The 19594-nt window shown below is 39.5% G+C and overlaps 2 protein-coding genes across 8 annotated transcripts in view; one reads left to right on the forward strand and one right to left on the reverse strand.

Annotated features, from left to right (window-relative positions):
* The window catches only part of slf1 (SMC5/6 complex localization factor 1), a 35196-nt gene extending 28206 nt beyond the window's left edge, over positions 1-6990 (reverse strand). The window contains exons 1-11 of one of the 3 annotated variants that reach the window (XM_004544387.4): positions 6927-6990; positions 5940-6097; positions 4297-4375; positions 3892-4117; positions 3637-3790; positions 3271-3414; positions 3116-3181; positions 2498-2644; positions 1733-1902; positions 1478-1612; positions 8-155 (exon numbers count right to left, since the gene is read on the reverse strand). In XM_004544387.4, the coding sequence (XP_004544444.3) occupies positions 8-155; positions 1478-1612; positions 1733-1902; positions 2498-2644; positions 3116-3181; positions 3271-3414; positions 3637-3790; positions 3892-4117; positions 4297-4375; positions 5940-6050 (1380 nt within the window). In that variant the 5' untranslated portion in view covers positions 6051-6097; positions 6927-6990. The other 2 variants (XM_004544385.4, XM_004544386.4) reach the window with 2 other exon arrangements.
* The window catches only part of kiaa0825 (KIAA0825 ortholog), a 132700-nt gene continuing 113520 nt past the window's right edge, over positions 415-19594 (forward strand). For 2 of the 5 annotated variants that reach the window (XM_004544383.3, XM_076890787.1), the window contains exons 1-2: positions 7000-7364; positions 13089-13225. In XM_004544383.3, the coding sequence (XP_004544440.1) occupies positions 13095-13225 (131 nt within the window). In that variant the 5' untranslated portion in view covers positions 7000-7364; positions 13089-13094. The other 3 variants (XM_024804489.2, XM_076890788.1, XM_076890786.1) reach the window with 3 other exon arrangements.

Genomic DNA, 19594 nt, shown 5'->3' on the forward strand with positions numbered 1-19594 from the left:
AAATTACAGTCATGGCAGCCTGTATCAAAAGCTGCATTAGTTGTTTTACAGCACTGGACAAGAGGGTGGAGCGCTCCCACACAGTCCAGAAGGTTCTATAGAGCAAAGATCCTGATGCTGATGCTGGAGGGGCTCCCTGGAGCTGCACAAACTCTCTAAGGAAGAATAAGAAATTATTAAAATAGAGACTTTCAGCTTTTATTCATGGGGGTACAACCAAAGTACTTAATTATCTGAATAAGAACTACAATAAATTTTATACATAGCCCCCTGGTATTAAAAGTAACTGGACGACTGAGTGGCAAGCAGTTTCAAGGTCACATGGCACCTGTTGCCCGTTCCCTCGTTATTCAATGACCTAACCCTTCTGTCACCTAACCCCAGCAGGTGATAGAAGTCTACATTAAGCAGGAAAAAAAATCTTAGAGGGAGCAAAAACATTACGTGTAGTACATTTTTAAAAACAAGCTCAGAAGCACCAAAGGTCCTAAAAGACCACAGAAGACAGCTAAGGTAGATGATTGCATAATCCTTTCCTTGGTTAAGAAAAACAGTAAAGACCTGGCAGAACATGTCATGGGAGGAAACAACATTTGGTGAAGTTCATGGGTTCAAGACTTCAGGTGGTCGTTGTTTACATAGGATTTTCATCCAAGTATTAAAAAAACCCAATAATTAATAAAAACAACATCAATTTGAAATTAAGCTAGTTTGTTAAATTTCTTTTCAGCCTCTGGAGGAAAAAAATTAACAACTAAAAAAACAAAAGGAAACTATGAATATAAAAAAAAAAAAAAAAAAAAAAAAAAAGGAAAAAGGCTGTAATTCCTAAACAGCTAATAGAATTCAATTGCTGAACACCTTGAATTAAATCTGAAAGTCTGGACTTCAATCACATGTAGATTCATTTGTGGCAGCATGAAGCAAAATTGCAAAAATATGTGTAATTTTCCAAATACTTAAAAACCTTACTGTATCAACTCCAGCTAAACTACAGTGATTGTTAAGAATTTCTACACGTATGTCCTTGCAATACAGATTATGAGCTTTGTGGACTAACAGAATAGAAGAAATCAACTCTAAAGCTGTTTTCACACATGCACTGCAACCCTGAACTTTACTAGACATTACCCATAGGAGCTGCGTGTGAGAACACAAATGTCCTAATCATTTGTATCAGACATTAAACAGACTTTACCCTGCCAGCTATCTAGCACAAAGTCTTTATAGTGTTCGACAGAGTCCTTGTAAGAGTAAGGCAGCTCTGCCTCCTGCATGATGTGTGAGTGCCCAACCAATCATTTAAATTCTAATTATATTGAGATATAATAATGAGAACACGGTCGAAGTGGACATGTCAGAAAGGGCAACTTCAAGCAATGATTCTCCCGACATGTGTGATGATTTAAACTGATTGATTTAAAATAAATAAATAAAAAATGGTTCTTTCTCCAACTGAGTTTATTTAAACTGTTACCCAGCAGTGACTGAGTGGAGCTCCCCTTGGAAGATCTTCAGGAAGAGAGTCAGGATGTAACAGTGGAAGTGTAACAATGTTGGAAGGCCAGGTCCAGGAAGTGCGTGACAGGTCTCTTCACTAGACATAGAATATCTGGAAGATAAAATATTTGTAAAATTACCACAACTGCTACCTACTAGAGTGTTTGTTCACTACACATCACATGGTTACTCTTCATTTTTGCAGTATAAAATTATTAGCAGGAATAATTACCTGATGGCTGTCTCTAGAAAAGACCACAAGCCCTTCTTACACCGAGGACACTGCAGCACTTGAGTAAAATACTGTTTCACTGACTTGGGAGCCATCCAGGGAGGGTTGGTAATAAGCAGTTTATCAAGGACCTGCTGGAAATTTCTCATGAAGACAGATGTGGCGTTACCCTGTGACATAATCAGCACACAGCAACTGAGTTCCAGTTGGTTTGAATGCGGGGATGTACATACAGACTTAAAATTCAGTGAAGCTACAATTTATTTATTTTCTTAAATAATGGATGTGACGATGCCAAGAATGTAATTAGAGCCAAACAATAATTTAAGTTTTTGTTTTGTTCTTTTTAAATAAGTAAATAAGTAAAAGTTAAGTAAAGTAATTAGTAAAACTTATTTCCAGCTGGTCCAGGATGATGCAGAGTAAATACAGTATGTTTGTTTGTTTGCTATCACTGTGCACGCTCTTGTTCTGATTTTGAACTGTTGGTCACATAAAGTTAAATATTTGATGGAAATGTGAGGATGTGATGAGATCTGATATTTCACTGACAAAATTACTTATCAAAAAAAAGGTACAATAACTAAATTAATTATGTTACATCTCTAAATTACAGTTTAATCAAAAGACAGTAAAACCAATAAAAAGACCTCTCAAAGCCAGCTATCCACACTCAAAAATGTAGAGCAAGTTCTACTTTTGTGCAGCCCCTGAGGATATTACACTAGCAGTAGGTGGGAGTTTCTGCAGTATGGTAATGCCTACCTGCTGAGCGTATTCTAAGAGGGAGATCAGGTGCGGCGCCGGTGGCAGGAGGCCTGGGTACACACCACTTCTGATTGAGTCCAAGGCTTCAGTGAAGAGGCCACACTCTATCATGCAGCCAACATTGCTGAAGTCCATTTTTGTTGCCTGGAGAAATACAAGAACAATGATAAAATTCAAGAGGTATATGGAAAGCAGAAGGAAACACAGCACTCAGAGAGATGGATGGCAGAAAGAGTTGAGGGCAGAAGGGTAATGGAAATAGGGAGTGAATGGGCTTTAAAAGTTCTTGGGGGTCATTTCTGACTGTCTGTTATGGGTAAATGGCATATGGAAAAACATGAGCACTTCTATTAGCAATATCCACTTGGGTAAGGTATGGACAGGACAGTGGAGAGTATTGTTAATAGGCCTGCCAATCAAAACTCTCAGATCAGCTGACAGTGGTGGTTAAATTGTGACCTGGGTATGATGCGCCCTTGCTCTAGATGTCACTTTCCATTGAAATGCATGACATAAAGGAAATTAAATGACCTGAGCCTCTTGATGAAACACATAGTTATTGTAGAGATGTACAGTAGTGATCAAGGGTGGGGGTTGATATGTCTGCACATCTACCTGAGCCAGGGGACTATAGGGGTCATGGTAGCCCAAATATTCAAGGAAGCACAGTCTTGGCTGGCCCTAGAAGCAACAAAAAGAAAGAAAAGAAAATGATGTCAAGAAAACACAAAACCACTCATAAAAAAAAATAAAAAAACCCAAATACACACCACTTGTTTGATATATGTCTTAAGCTCCGCCTCCAGAGTAGAGAAATTCTCCTTCACATCTGCTGGATGAGCCTCTTGCTCTTCTGTTATGTTGAAATTCATATCCACATGATTGCTTTGGCCCCCAAACAATAGGCTTTCAGTCTACAAGATAATTTTTTTAACATGAACTGTTTAATAAAGATTAGACTAGTATGTGCACATATAAATGAAGACCATATAAAATATTTAAATCACCACCCCCCCCCCAAAAGAAAATTTAAAAAAAAAAAAAAAATTTTTAATAATAATAATCAGTTTTAAATATGTTGCTTAAATTATTATTATTTTTTATATGTTTTTAAAACATGCATTCTTATGACTTACCCCAAAGAGGTGCTGGACTATGTGGCTCACAGGGTAACAAGGAGCACTGTGGGATTTTGAGGATTCTGTAACAGGTTTCGCCATGACATGAGTGATAGAGGCATAAGAGGGGGGAGGGCAGTGATATACCTCAGCCCTGCCTGCTTTTAGGAGTCTGTGAATGAATAAAAAAAAAAAACAAACCCAAAAATGTATTAATTAACCAGACACTCGTTTTATTTGAACATGGGTTAAAAGAGAACAAGGGTTTGTAACCGTTTGAACATTGCTCTGCGTGTGGACCCTTGGACCATAAGGAGCACCCTCCAGCCCTGAAAGGCCCCTTTCAGTCTCCCACTGGCCACTTTCTCTCTCCACTGTTTGACAGGGTAGAAGGCAGCGGAGGAACCTGTGGAAATGGCCACCTCATAGATTTCCTCTGCGAGCCAGGAGCCATTCTTAACACTGTCCAGCACGTAGTCGGGAGTTACAACCCACTTTCCTAGCAAGAGACGAGCAGCAAGAGGGAAGAAATTCAATAAAATGTGTTATGTTACCTCTAGGACTTAAAAAACTTAAGAAACAATGAAGCATTTTATGGCTACGTTAAATGTATGTAGGCTAAAATAGCAACGAAAACAAAGATCCACTGACATGAAATTCACAGCCATCATGACTCACCTGCAGCACAAGCTGCCAAAAACTTCTCGCTGGACAACACCTGAGGGATTATGAGATGGGTGCAAGCGTGCTGATATACCTATAAGAAGGCAGTTTAAGGTGGTTATATGTAATCATCACAAGACAGTTTTGTAAGTGGAGCTTGTCAATAACGCAACAGTTGCAGTTTGAAATCAACAACAGATGTTCAGTGCAACTAACAGTGTTCCACTTTTAGGTGGATCCCCAGTTCATTTATTCACATTTATCATGTAAGTTAATAGATGAGGATGCTAGGCTGTACCATCTGATTTAGCTGCAAATCAGGGCAAAGTAATCAGCTCCCCTTTGACATTTATAGTTTTTGTCTGAAATTTCCCTAGTGCTTCTTTGACAGCATTTCTACACTAGCTTTGCTCAAAATTTGTAAAATCATGTGAAAACCGAGAGCTACCTTCCAACTTACACACAGTATAAAAACTTCAGCAAGAGTTTGAGCTTCATGACAAAAACAGAAAGAAAACAGTTTAGACTTGAGAAAAAGAATTGTTGATGCACAAAGTAGGAGATGGATACAAAGTTATCACAGTGTTTCCATGTTTCTAAAGACCCCAGAACAACTTCCAAGAGACTAGTGAATGACTTAGCCAAGTTGTAAATTGTATACTCAAAGAAGGCAATCATTAGACACCTGCACAAGAATGGACTGCGAGGTTGCAGATTAAGGAAAAACTCCACTTTTGCAGAAAGACTGCACATGCTGAAAGCACATCTTTTGGTCAGATGAGACAAAACCAGGGCTCTTTGGCCAGAGAGACCCTGCTTATCCTTGGAGAAAGAAGGGTGAGACATACAACCCAAAGAACACTATCCCCAAAGTGAAACACGGTGGTGGGAGTATTATGCTGTGTGCTTCAGTGCGTCCTGAAGTGGGAATCTCATCTCCATGAAAGGAATCATGAAAAAAAGGATATGAAGATTTTGAAAGAAAACCTTAAGCAGTCAGCAGCAGAACTGGGTCTGGTTTGCTGCTTCGTCTTTCAACACAACGACGACGCAAACCAAAGGTCAAAGTTAGCGCTATTGACTGACCTGCACAAAGGTCTAATAATTTTAACCCTGATAGTTTTGGGGTTTTGTGCAATAATTTTGGTTCTGTGTGTGAAATAAGATCCAAAATAAAACTAGGACGCTTGGAAAAGCTGTATTAAAAAAGATCCTTGCTGTTTAACAACACTTGAATTGAAATTCTACATATACACTAATAGTTTTGTTCTCATTTGTGTAGAGGGATAATCAAAGCAATATATAAATATAAAAATACAATTGAAAACTTTACTTGGACTGTCAAGATAAAGACACAGAACACAGACTTCCACAGAACTAATTAATGATTGACAGCAAGCACAGCAAGTAATTCATTCAGTCAGCTACTTTAGGAACAAGTGCATTTCCTTTTTGATTGGTGTCTAAACACTGTCATCATTACTTTAGTTTATGATTAGTCTCTAACTATTATGTTTTCTTACATCGCATAGACTGAATAAAGACTAAAAGCATCAGGAAGAAAAATGAAATCATTCACAAGCTGCAACCCTTCAGCTTGGGCACAAGTGCACGTGGCATTTCCCTAAAATCTACTGAGGGATCTCAATCTTACTCACTGAGCCACCAATGTATTTCCCACCCAGCTGCTGAATTCCCTGGATCAGAACTCTCTTCTCATCGCGGATTTTGATCCCAGAAATCTGGAAGACGTGTGTGCAGGTCTCCATCTTCGCGAAGAAATTGAAGAAGAGCCAAAATGAAGTACTTCGTTAAACTGTAGGAGACAATAAGTTAAGATAGATCGCATCATTCATTGGCCAATCTAATGTTGCAGTTCTTGTTTGACTAGATGACTTAGATCGTTTTCACGATAAGCTTTCACTCTTGGTACATCAGGAAGAACAATGTACTGTTCAAACTGCACATCAAGGATATTAGCGTTTACAAAATTCATCAAACAAAGTCAATACTTACACAGATCGTGACAAAATTTTATTTAGTTGATAATTAACTAAGGCTTGCTGGCATATCATTTGCTTTGCAGCGTCAGAGTAGACTAACTAACAAGAAAAAAATATTGGTTCTTTTCTATTCAATAAGCAATGTCAACTGTTTTAATGGCACAGCTGATCAAGTACCTCGGTCATACCACCAGTGGTAACTTCCAATTACACCCGGGCGCGCCAAACTCTTGTCACTGACAAAAACATCCAACAACGTGAATAAACTTCGACCAGTGTGTGGCTACTTTATCCGAAGCTACATTAACCGTCCCAAACAAAAATCCATGGCGCATTCGCTCTTTAGTGTGGATAAATGTTCAAAATAACGGCCAAACGATAAGTTTAATGAGAAAAATTACACGCGAGTACACCACCCAAATTGCAAGTTTGAGCAGCTTTATGGAATCCAATTGTTTTGGAAAGACAGGGGGGGATCTCTCATATCTTAACATTTTTAACATGCATTCTCAATAACAAACGGCTATATACTTGATTTAAAAAAGACGTCAGAATATATTAAATATATGTTTTAAATAAAATATCATCTTTGATATGTAAAAATTATGCTATTAATTCCCGAAGGCGAAAGCGTTTGCCTACCATTTGATTCCTCAGTTGGAATTTTCCACCGAGCGGAAGTTTTCATAGAGCTACTTCCGGGTTGTTGTCACGGACGCTTTCAGTCCCCGGAAATCACCAAAAAATAACTAGATGTTGTGCAGCAGTGGTTGAGTAACGGGGATATTTTATCGATAGATAACCAATAAAAGTGACATGCGACTTCTGCCATATCGGCTGCCCGGGAAACGGTGTACATAAAATGCTTAGTGCAACATTTGGTGACAGCGGTGGATATCCTGTCATAGTAATGCAATATTATATTTTTATTGGCTGTTGAATTGTCTCGGTTTTTGTTATTAGCTACAAATAGTTGTCGCAGACAGATATCAGCATGAAGTGACTACAAATGATGTCGGTCACATTTTCCCCGCCGGTAATGGATTAACACCGGATGGATTAAGTAAGAGCTTTCGTAAGGTACGCATAACATGCAACGCTGAGTAAGTCGAGTGGCTTCATTCGGGTTTCTTTTGTTTTATACGACACACGAGACGGCTTTTTAAAGATACAGATGAACTGTCAAAATAAGCAAACGCAGTACCACTTCCTTGCATGCTGTGAGCTTAGAGGTCTGTGTGTGGCTGTATGGCAGGAACTACGACAAGCAGGTAAAAGTCAAGAGTCTCAGCAGGGCCTGTCTGTATTCTTTGTGGTTTTCTTTCATTGTCAAAACAACAATATGGCTAAGTCTTTGCTTTGTAATCATAAAATTATCATTAATAGCGAGGGGAAGAATCATTAATTGATAAATGTCTTGGCACAGTTTGGTTTTAGTGTGATAACTGGTTACAGGTGCTTATTTTGCTTTTAGATGAGGTTTTATAGATATGATAGGCGGTGTTTCTCCTTTTCTTTTGTTGTATGGATGAAATTATTAGGATGTAAAAAAAAAAAAAAGTCTGATCTGGAAGGTCAGAATGTGTCAGTGCTTGGCCAAACACCCCCCATAAAGAGCAAGTGACAGTAACCAGCTCAACTCTTTTATCTGTTGAATCCTGGAAATGAGTCTTGTAACATTTACAAACCCAAACTAAACAATCGGAAAACTGTGTGAAATGTCAATAAAAAACAGAATGGAAAGATTTGTAAATCACATAAACCCACATTTTTGTTTTATGAAAGAGCATAGAAAACATATCAAATGTGAAACTGAGAAATGTATCATTTAAAGAAGAACGAAAAGGTCAGTTTGAATTTGATGACATCAACACATTTCAGACAAATTTGGTACATGGTCATGTTCATGTGTAGCATCCCCTCTTCTTTTAACAACAGTCCATAAATGTTTGGGAAATGATGAGAGATGCTGGACTTTTGGGAGCGGAATGTTGTCCCATTCTTATCTGACAGAGAATTCTGGCTCAACAGTCTTCTTTCTTGTATTTTTTTTATTTCATTATATGCCAAATGTTTTCAGTTGCTGAAAGGCCTGGTCCGCAGGCAGTTCGGCACCCAGATTCTTCTATTATGAAGTCATGTTGTTGATGTCATATCTGCAGTATGTGGTTTTCTTGGGGTTAGGGTTTGGGACATATGTTGGTCTAAAATGTGTATTTACCTTTCAGAATTAATGGTGCCTTTCTAGATGTGTAAGCTGCCAATTCTATAGGTACTAATGCACCTCATAACAGCAGACATACCTTTGCAGTTAACATTGTTCTTTTTTGGGCATTAAAAAAAGTATTGGGTTGTGGAGTAGTGAAGATAAACAGGAAAGTAGAGAGAGAGAGAGGGTTAGGACACGGTGCACAGGTTGGACTCAAACTTGGACCTGTGCCCAGCACTCCAGTGAGTTGGCATGTGGTCACCTGCTCACCCACTGAGCTAAAGTGGCATCCGAGGAACAGTTCTCTAAAACTTCACAATTTGTACACAGAGTTCTTTGCAGATTGGTGAATTTCTGCTCATCTTCTGAGAGACACTGCTTCTCTCCGATGTTCATTTTATACCCATTCATGTTACTGAACTGTCACCAGTTAACCAAGCTGGTTGCAAATTTTCTTTTTTCCTTTTAATATCATTTACTTTGGTAGCCTTTTGTTGCCCCCATCCCAACTTTTTTTTTTTTAAAGAGATTTTTGCCATCTAATTCAAAATTAACTTGTAAATTGTACATTAGACCAGTTTAAACACGTGTTATTTCCTGTTTTCTACTGGGAATAAAATATGCTTTATATGATTTATAATGCACTGAATAGTGTTTTTGTTGGGATCCAGAACAGCAGTTATTATCATTATTGTTGTTATTATTATTATTATTATTATCAGAGGTCAAATGTGACATGATATTGAATGCAAACTATAATGTGATATTCAGTATCATTTCCTAAATGCTGCCAATACCCACAAAGAGAGCAGAATTTTAAGCATGATTATAGAGATAAAAGACATTGAAAGTTTGACCTTATTTGATGTTGAAGAAGAGGTCAGAGGTCCAAAGTAACTTGATATTTAGAATCCCCGTATATCATTCCCTAATTTTTTTTTTTTTTATATTATGTTGTCAATTCAATCAATGGCACTAAGAAACCATTTTAAATAGCTCTGTATAGCAATATAATGTTTACCTTCAGATCAGTCTATTGACCTTGAAGGAGAGGTCAGCAGTCAAATATAACGTGATATTTTAAATCTTTATGTTGTAATTTCTATAGATTTACGATACACACAACACTTGTAAGGATTATAATTTATATAAAGCCTTATATAAGTTATAAGGCTTTTTGTCAATTTTCAACCAGTGAATCATTAAGTTGACCTTGAGGACCTTGGTGAATGTAAGCCAAATTTTAATAGATTGTTAACATGACTCAACTCTACAACACTACAAAGTTTAATCAGGATTCATACAAAACTTTTCAAACTGCCGTGTTTACAGACAGAATGACCTGGGCTTGCAAATGCTACCAAAAAAAAAAAAAACCTCTTTAGGGGAGGTAATAGTAATAATCATCATCATCATCATCATCATCATCATCATCATCATCATTTTTTTCAGTTCATTTTCTCCATCTGAAGATTGTCATTACATGCCTTTTTTTCTTAAGTCTGACAGCCACTTTTCTGAGTCGCTTCCAGACCTTTTAAAGGAGGAAGCTGGCCCAGTGGGTTTCATCTTTTATTACACTTCTCTCAGCTTCTGAGGTGGGACCCAGTTTATTAGGGATTTACAGATGTGCGACCCTGGGTATGTTTAAGGGAGTAAACCATGATGATCCAGCTTCTATCAGTTAGAACCAGGTTTTATTGGAGCCCAAGTTGACAAACTGACATTGGAAAACGTAATCAACAATAATTCTGATAAATGATCATTTATCTATGAGTTAAAAGTGGTGTAAAAGCAAAAGCAATTTCTAGTACTAACCTCTCAAAGGAAATGATTTTCCATGTTTGTTTTTTTTTTTTTACTGCAACATATATCAACCAGTTTTAATCATTTGCATTCATCCAGTTTAAATCATATTAATTTATTTACTTTTGTCTCATTTTTATCCTCTGTACAGTAATCATTTTCCAACATTCAGTCTTTTTGTGCATGTGCACTAAATGCATCTTTAGGATCGGAGTATTTAAGTTTGCTGAACTCATGGCATTTGCAATAAGCTAAGATATATGATCTGCTCCAGTGTCACAATATTGTCTTTTTTTTTTTTAAAGGGTTGTAATTGACTCATTGCTCAGGGTACTTTAATACTGCTGAATGATGGTAACTACTCAACAAAACAACAACAAAAACAAGTAATATTTGGTTGTCGAGGAGATTGGGAAGTCATGTATTATTCATTCCCTCTGTGTAGGCTAATCACATAGGCATTTTTTAGGTTGAGGAAAAAGTTGTTGCGTTCTGAAATCTGGATGGTTTAACACAGCATATTTTAGGAAGATATTATATCCACATATTTCCCAAAGCAAAGACAAAAGTGACCGATACATTTTTACAAGAGTTGTGCCTCTTACAAAGCCAGTGATAAAGTAGCCAGTCAAGATCATGAGTCAAAATCCAAGTAATGTAGAGGGCCACTTGGTTGCACTGTAACAGTGAAGCAGTGGCCTCCTCTGGGTATTAATGAGATAGTTCTCAGCACCATTGTGATCTTAGATTATGCACCTGTTTAATTTATTATGTTTCCTTTAAAGCAGACTGTTAGGTACCCTCTTTAAAATAATGTTGACTTTAACTTGACATGCTCTAAGTGGTTTTAAAGCGTCAGCCTGGGGATACGCTGCTAAATATTTCAGGACAAACTCATTACTGTAAATGGGCCTGTGTGTTAGCCTAGCTGGGTTAGACAAGCAGCAACAAGAGAGATTGGACAGTGATGTGTGTGTGAGAGAGAGAGAGAGAGAGAGAGGGAGAGTGCGTTTCCTATCCTGGTCTAATAGCTGTGGATTTGATGTCTCGAGCAGGCAGCATTTCATTGCTTGGCCCTGTTGTCCCTGTTGCAATGCTGTGAAACACACAGGGGCTCCTCCAACATCTGCTTTCTAAAGAGCTAATGACAAGACAATGGAGACTGGATGATTTAAAGTATAGTACTAATGAGGCCCTGTGTGATGCCTGGTGAATCCTAACACACACACACACACCTACATGTACACACTCACGCTTAAGATAACAGATGATATTATGGCAGAACAGGAGGTAGACACCCAGCAGACATAAAGTGAGGACATTCAGACCCTCTGTCCATCTGTCTGTCTATCCTTTTAGCACCTGAAAGGAAGCACGGTAGTGTAGAAAGCGCAAACACACAAAGAAACTATTCAAATTCACTCACATACACACACTATCTTGCTCAGTCTATATAATTACAATGTTGAATTCCTAATCCGTGGATTGAAAATCCTTTTCTCTTTTAGCAGTGACTGGGCATAGACCCCCCTCTCAGTCAGTGGCGCAGAGGGAGCGTGATGATGAGGGGAAGCAGTAAGAGAGAAGAAGAGAGGGAGAAATAATAAAGGACAAGCTTAACTGGTGAGGCTGTCAGCAGAGGAAAATAATATTTGTCCAGCTGGACAGGCCTCCCTTTGTGCAGGCTAAATGAATGTTGAGCTTCCTGTCTACTCTGTCAGGGAGAGTGGCATAGACTGTACGCAGCAGCGAAGACGCAGAGCGGAGTGCAGGGAGCTGTTTGGAGTTTGACAGGGATTATTAAAATCAGAGCAGATGACGAGGACGGGGCGAGAGGCGGAGTGTGAGAAAGCCAAATTGACACAGACACTCTCCATTACCTTCCACTTGACTCGTGCTGATGACAATGTTGATATGAGACCCAGCAGTGCGGCACTACCGTGGGATTGGCTGTTAGCATGAGCATTAAGCACCACAGGGTGGAGGTGGGGGGTGGGAGGGTGGCACCGCAGTTCTAGGAGAGACCATAGGAGATGAGTTGTTTATTTAAAGCCTTGACTGAAGAGCATCTCACCTCATTGTTTATTTATTTGTTCTTTTTTTCCTCTGCTAACTTACTGTAGTGTCAGTAGGTGGAAATGGTTAGAGGCTCAGGCAATGCATTTTGATCAGGAGCCCTCCAACTGCAAATGATTTTTCTGAGAAAAAAGGGAGGGGGGGCTGTTTCTTGTTGATAACAGACTTCCCCTTGTTTCAGGTGTTTCAGGTGAAATTGATTTGAGCCTCTTAATAAGACTTCTGTTTGAGGAAATTTCAAATTAGATCACATGAAAGTCTGCGCTGGGTGTACAGAATGTGTGCGCCGCTTCTCGAACATCTGCATTGATACAACACTCTAGATCATGCGGTTGATTGATGTCAATCTACACTGCTGATTCAATCCTGACACCAGTGAAGCCTTGTGCCTTATTTTGTTTTATAACCTGGTGCAGATCTTTTTCTTTTTTTACATAACCTGTCCTATGGGACAGTTTATCAAGCAGAATCATAGTCTGAATGTTTTGTCGACTCCCTATAGGCCCTTTTGTTAGTCTTTTAAAATTTTATTTATTTATCTATTTATTAAAATTATTCTCCGAGTGAGTATGATGCCGGGTAAAGGCCAGGTTGCTGAAAGACCGGAGAAGAAGGCAGAGGAATAGAAAGAGAAAAGGGACAGAAAGAAAGTGGGGTGTGTACACTGGTAAACATATGATGTGGTGATAAAGAACGCTTTCCCTATCTCACAGAGCACTATGGAGTGGCCAGAGGACTTTGCTGAAGATCATGCCTTTGTGGAGCTGCTGGTTCCAGGTGTTTCCAGTGATCTGGACTTTGAACAGCTTATGAAAGACACAGAGGAGAAGCTCAATCTCAATGCCAACAGGTGAGTCAGAGTCGCAGAGGGCTCGACTTGATATAGTTTCCTGATCTTTATCGCCGCAAACATATGTTGTGAATTTCACATCACCCAGACACTTTACACCCCTTTTTGTCACCCCAGATAATAATAACAGTGACATTTTAAGTTGGTTTATTTGTGATGGATTATTTTCTGTGAAGCGTTCCTTTTCTTTCTGTGGATGGCAGGTGAAGTGCAGGAAACCCAGTGCTATATAGTGGTCAGATTAGTATTACAATAAAAAAAGCACCGCAGTAAAGTATTTTTTGTGAAGTTTTGATTGATAACAGTACTTCAGATATTGGATGTTTTTCACATATATTCATGTGAAAAACAACGTTTTCACAAGGCTCTATACAGTTCTGTGACAAAATGCTAAAACAGTATGAATTAAGTAAGTAGCGGCAGGTGCCTCTAGTTAAGGGTGTTCGATAATTTTATAAAAGCTGAGGTCTTGTAAGGTGTGTATTAAAACAATGCCAAAGTCTTCCCAGAACTTAGTGTCCCCGCAAATTGCCGTGTTCAGATGATGCAATGCTCAGAAGAAGCTATATCTCAGACTCTACAGTCCTCAGTTAGCATGTTTAATGTTAAAGTCCATGATACTACAATTTAAAAAAAAAAAAAAAAAAAAGACCTAACAAGCATGGCTCGTTTGGAAAGATCACCAAGAGAAAGACTCTTCTCTCTAAAGAGAACATGCTAGCACACCTTAGGTTGCAAAGTTGCATCTGAACAAACTGCTAGACTTCTGGAGCAATGGCCTTTGATATAACACAGTGCCACGTTTGGAAAAAAACACCAACAGAGCATGTCAGTACAAACACAACATACCAACTGGTTTGTTTTGTAGTCATGTCTGGGCACCTTGCAGTCATTGAGTCATCAGTGAATTTCCCTGTATACCAAAATATTATTGAGTCACATTTGAGGCCATCTGTCTGACAGCTAAGGCTTGGCCCAAATTGGGTCATGTAGCAGGACAATGGTCACAAGCACACCAGCAAGTCTACTACAGAATGGCTGAAAAACAGAAGAATCAACGTGTTGCAATGGCCCAAGCCCAGACCTCAACCTGACTCGAACACTGTTATGAACAAAAGCAACGCTGTAAAGGAATGCAGGCCTAATGACTGAAAATGACACAAAAGGATTACTTGACGTTAACGCTGCTCAAGTTGGTTTTATAAGCTACTGAACTATAAGGTGTACTTACTTTTCATAGGATTATATGCAGAAGTTGATCTCTCAAATCTCTAATGTTCAGTTATTAATGACTGCCTTATACTTAAGGTGGGATTGTTTTTTTTCTGATTGCATGCATGTTGGCTGCACAGATAAGAAAGCAGTAGTGGAGACTCAAACTGGTTATGGGCACAACTCAACATCACATGGTTTATGACAGTGTTTCCTGTGATGGCGTTTTTTTCTTCATCTTATTACACTCTAACCTGTCTGTTTCATATTTTTACTAGACATTTTACACCGTTTAATACTTGAAGGGGGGGATGGTAAAAGGATTCAGTGGCTGCGTGCTAATGCAGAAATCTCTGCCTCTAAAATACCTCCCATTAAAAGATCACAGTTGTGTGCGTGTTTGTGTCTGTGCTTGTCTGTGTGTATGTTTTAGCTGGTTGCAACAAAATCAGATTTTGTGGTTATATACACAGATGTATAACGCAGCATCTGTTGCAAGATTGGTAAACAGTGGCAGCCGTGTGGAGGAGTTAAATGACAGATTATCAGTGTGGCTGCGTGTTCTCGAATCTTAAATACAGCAATTAAATCCACACTCTGATTACAACTGTGAAACTAAAGTAAATAATTCACACAACAGAACAGGAAAAAAACGAGAGCTGATAATGATTGTCTTATTACTTTGTAGTCGGGAATTAAATCTGACCAAGATGCACCACTGTATTGTAACTTGCTTTCTGATTCAGTTTTAATTAGATACTCTAATAACACATGTAAATGTGGTTTGTGACTACTGGATGCGATGTCTTTGTCAAATTAAATGATATAGTTTCTAACATTTTAATTCTGTCTCTGTTCATTATTGAGGGGATCATTCTATTAAGGGACACCTTTCAAAGTTTATATCTTCTCCAAAAATTCAGGTTTGTTTTATAAATTCTTCTTAATTATACAGTAAGAGCAGTCTGGTCATCATATATGGCAGAAATGCATTCCCAGGTTGTTTTTTTCTTTTATGCACTGAGGAGTGAAATATAGGTATCAGTCATTTATTACAGATCCGTATAGTTAGGGAGTACAAGTAGATTGTTAAAAAGTGAGACACGGGGAAGAGAAAAATAAGAGAAATCTATATTTCAGGTCTTTTATCGTTTGTAGTGTTGTGAGGCTGAGGGCAGATGATGAAGGACAGGCTAAATGTAGCAAGTGAACAAAGCCTCACTCTGGCACCATTAGTGTCTGGGACTCATCCCTTCTTCACTCTCTCTCGCTGCCTCCCTCCCCTTTTCTCTTTTTCTTTCCTTCCTCCTTCTAAATGGGAACATAATAATTGAAGATTCCACATCTTGAAACGAAAACCCTTGGGTAGGTAATTCAAGGCTTATTACAGAAGGCCGGGCCATTTTTCTGCTTTCTAAGCATTAAAGGGTTATTTTGTGTTCCTGCAGATGGGAGAGGGATAACCATTATGAGAACAAAGCGTCCAGATAATGGAGAATGGGGCTAAAAATAAGGCAATCCTCCTCTCGCCGTGGGGGACCACTGGTCAGTATCTCTGCAAGACTGCAGCCAACTTCCTCCGAGACTACTCGTTTTCTGTCGGGACGCATCCAGGCAAATAAAATCTCGCAAGGCCTCTCGTTTGCCTTTAACCTGGGTGGGCTGCAGACGTATACACACCTACACATACATCCAAAGCTCACTCACCTGCTGCCTAATTGATTTATCAGTGTCTGAGACAAATTGCGGAAGTGGAGGAAAGGAAAGGAAAATTGGGAGGCAGAGGAAACAGAGCTGCCTTCACCCTTGAATGGGTCAGAATGACTGGCTTGTTCCCAGTTCTCAGATGTCAGAGATTTGCCTAAGAGCTGCTGTTTAATTGAAGGAGAGTAAGATAGGCTGACAACAGAGCTGGCTCCCCCAAATTGAAATGCTGTAATCCATTAGTTTTCATCAGATGGGACAGTGAAGGGGTGGGTGTGTGTTGCCGGATGGAGCAGGCCACCAGGAAAAGACCTCTAATGAAGTGTCAGCACAAGCACTGAGACTCCAGACAGGCCTCTAGTTTCACACGGGCAAGGCAAATGACTCTCACTAATCGCTTGCCAATCTTGATCAGGGTAGAGTATCAATACTTTTACATTTAATTCTTGGTGTGTGTGTGATTTTCAATGCGTGTGCATACCAAAGAAACTGAAAACGTGCCACAGTAGAATATCGTGCAACGTTCCTTTTCAGTGAACAAAAATACTAGTCCTCAATGTATGTCGTTGATTTTGTGTTAAGCTCTGTGTGACACGTGTGTTAAGTTAGTATATCACCTATATCAGTTCTCCGGTATCATGGGTAGGCTGTGTGTCTTGGGGGATGACGGCTGAAAACACTAAGTGGGCAACAGACTGGGCCAAGACGGGATTCGTTTTCAGCCTGTTCATTCAAGCTCATTCACTCCTTTTCCCCTTACAGAATAGGCTCCTTTGATGGGGGAGATATTTAGTTCTCAGGCGGCTGGTTTGGCACTGACTGGAGCTGGGGCTTATTTGAAAGGGATCTTCCTGCCCCCGTTGTCTCCATCCCCCACCTCCTGTAGGCAAACGGAGGGGAGCGGAGCACGACAGACAGACGGCCCCACAGCAGCCCACCCACACTAAATTAATTCTGACAAGAAACTTAAGATAACGTCAAAGCGCTGACTAATCGCGGGATTGGGTTTCTGTAAGTCATGGAGCTGTGAAATGTGCCATCATATCTAATAAAAGACCTCCAGTTGCTCCCTTTCTCTCTCAGCGGTGGTGAAGGTTGGCGGGTGTTGATCTCCCTGAACTAGACTGAAAAACAATTAAATTTCACTTCAGCAGTAACGGTGTGTGTGTGTGTGTGTGTGTGTGTGTGTGTGTGTGTGTGTGTGTGTGTGTGTGTGTGTGTGTGTGTGTGTGTGTGTGTGTGTGTGTGTGTGTGTGTGTGTGTGTGTGTGTGTCAGTTAGGGTAAGATGATTGACATATTTGTCAAGAGGCCTAAAGAATTCTTTCCTCCTAGTTTCCTCTGCCTCCTTTCTCATTCTCAGGGTCTTTTGTTGAGTTCTGCACTGGCGTTTTTGCCATTAAGGGTTCGTCCATTGTTGTCTTTACACAGATGGTTGAGTGGTTTTATTTTCTGTGACTTCTCTGTTTTCTACCCATTTCTGCCTTCCTCTTCTCTCATACTCTTTCTGTCTCTTTCCTCACCGTCCAAGCTGCCGGCAGTGGAAGTCATCAGGTTTGGAGCTAATCCTGCCAAGTTGATTAGGCTGCAGGTAGCATTCACACCAGCGGCCAAAAGGTCATCACATTGTAGAAAGCTGGATGGACTTCTTGACACAGACCATCCACATTGACTTTATGACTTAGAGCACAAGGCCTTAAGGAGGGGTAATTGAAAGGCGAAAGTAAAGAAAAAAAATTAGGAAAGTAAGAGTGTTGAGGGGAGAGAAAAGAAAAAGTAGAAATGGAGAGAGAAAAAGGCTATGGAGTCAAGCCTTGAAAATGTACCCGGAGAGCAGGTGTATTTGCTGTAGCTATTAGAGCATGCTTTTCTTGGGTGAAGGCAAGAGTGAGGTGATGAAGAGTGGAACTGGGGAAAACTTGAAGCCTTAGAGCAATTCCCCCCCTGTCTCAGTCTATGGCCTTATATTGGTCAAATATGTCTGTCAATCGCACTGATATATACTGCATGTGTATAGCAAGAACGAGTCCAAGGCTATCTAAGTAGAAAGTTCAGTCTACTTACATTTTTGTGTTACATGAACTGGAGAGTTGGTGAGCAGTGAGCCACAGATGGACAGCCATTTGAAACCTTCTGTCTATGTTGAAGTCCTGATGGGGAGCCCTGAATGAACATCCATGTTTATGACTTACCATAAACACACATACAATGCTCTCTGAAGCCATTTAATCTACAGCAACTGTTCCGAGAGTTATTTAAAACAGAGAAAAGTAAAGGGTTGTTCTTTGGAGTCCACTGTATCCAGAACTGCTGCTTATCAGGAACTCACTGCTATATTTTCCCTTGAGAAAGAAAAGCCAGAGGTCTCGCACAAACAAACCAGCATTTCAGCACTCCATTGTGTTGTTTAAAGTGATGTATACTAATTTTACACACAGCGCCATGGGCAGTTCGGAGTTTTGCTTGGACCTTGCTGAAGCTGTGTTTTACAACCAGTGAGCTTTGGGCAAATGTAGTGAAGAATTGCAGCACTCACAATCTGTCACAAGGCAATGTTTTTCCTATGGAGTAAGCGTACCTAGAAAGGCAGAAATAGAAAATCACACATACAGACACATGGTAAGGTGAAAGACTTGCTACACATATGTAGAACTGACAGTTCTACATATGTGTAGCAAGTATTTTCTGGTATCAAATCTCTATAAACATACAAAAACGGCACTTTATAATCAGGGTTTCTGTCAGTGGGCACATTGGTGTCAAGAGAATAAAGTGAGATGCATCATCTGGCCTGCCTAAAGACGAAAAGAATGCGAGAGGAAGGTAGTTAACGAGAGCGAGAACAGTATCATCAGGCAGCTTTCAATCTACAGGATGGCAGTTTGTAACAGTCTATAACATTTTATCCCCTTGCGTTTTTCCCCTCTGAAACGAAAATGTGTCAGATTGAACGGTTATTTAATGTGTTGCCATTGTAAGACATCTGGATGTGTTCGTGGCCCAGGAGCGGGCAGGAGGCACTTTATAGTCCCCGATAGGGGATGAGCTGAGCTGTCTGATGGGGAAATTGCACTTTGGCTTTGTGTCATGTATACTAACACACATACAAGCATATGTGCACATGTCTGAGAGACAGAAGTATAGGTGTGCAAAAAATATATATTTTTTTTACTTGTTTCACTATATGAATATTTATCTTTTATGGCACGGGAAGTACTAGATCACATAGTCATGCATTTCAAATTTACCTCTCAAAAGTCCCAAAGCAATTACATTGACACCAAGATATGCCATTATTTAATCATCAACCCTGTGATTCATACTTTTTTTTCTTTATATAAATTTCTTACTTGATTTTTTTTTTCGTCAGCTAGTGGACTTCCAGATGATTTGTTCAAGCTCTACTATCACTATATGCACTACTACATAGATTCACAAAGCCTTGAGCACAAGCT

The sequence above is a fragment of the Maylandia zebra genome, linkage group LG12 (assembly GCF_041146795.1).
Source record: "Maylandia zebra isolate NMK-2024a linkage group LG12, Mzebra_GT3a, whole genome shotgun sequence".
NCBI classification, from domain to species: Eukaryota; Metazoa; Chordata; class Actinopteri; order Cichliformes; family Cichlidae; genus Maylandia; species Maylandia zebra.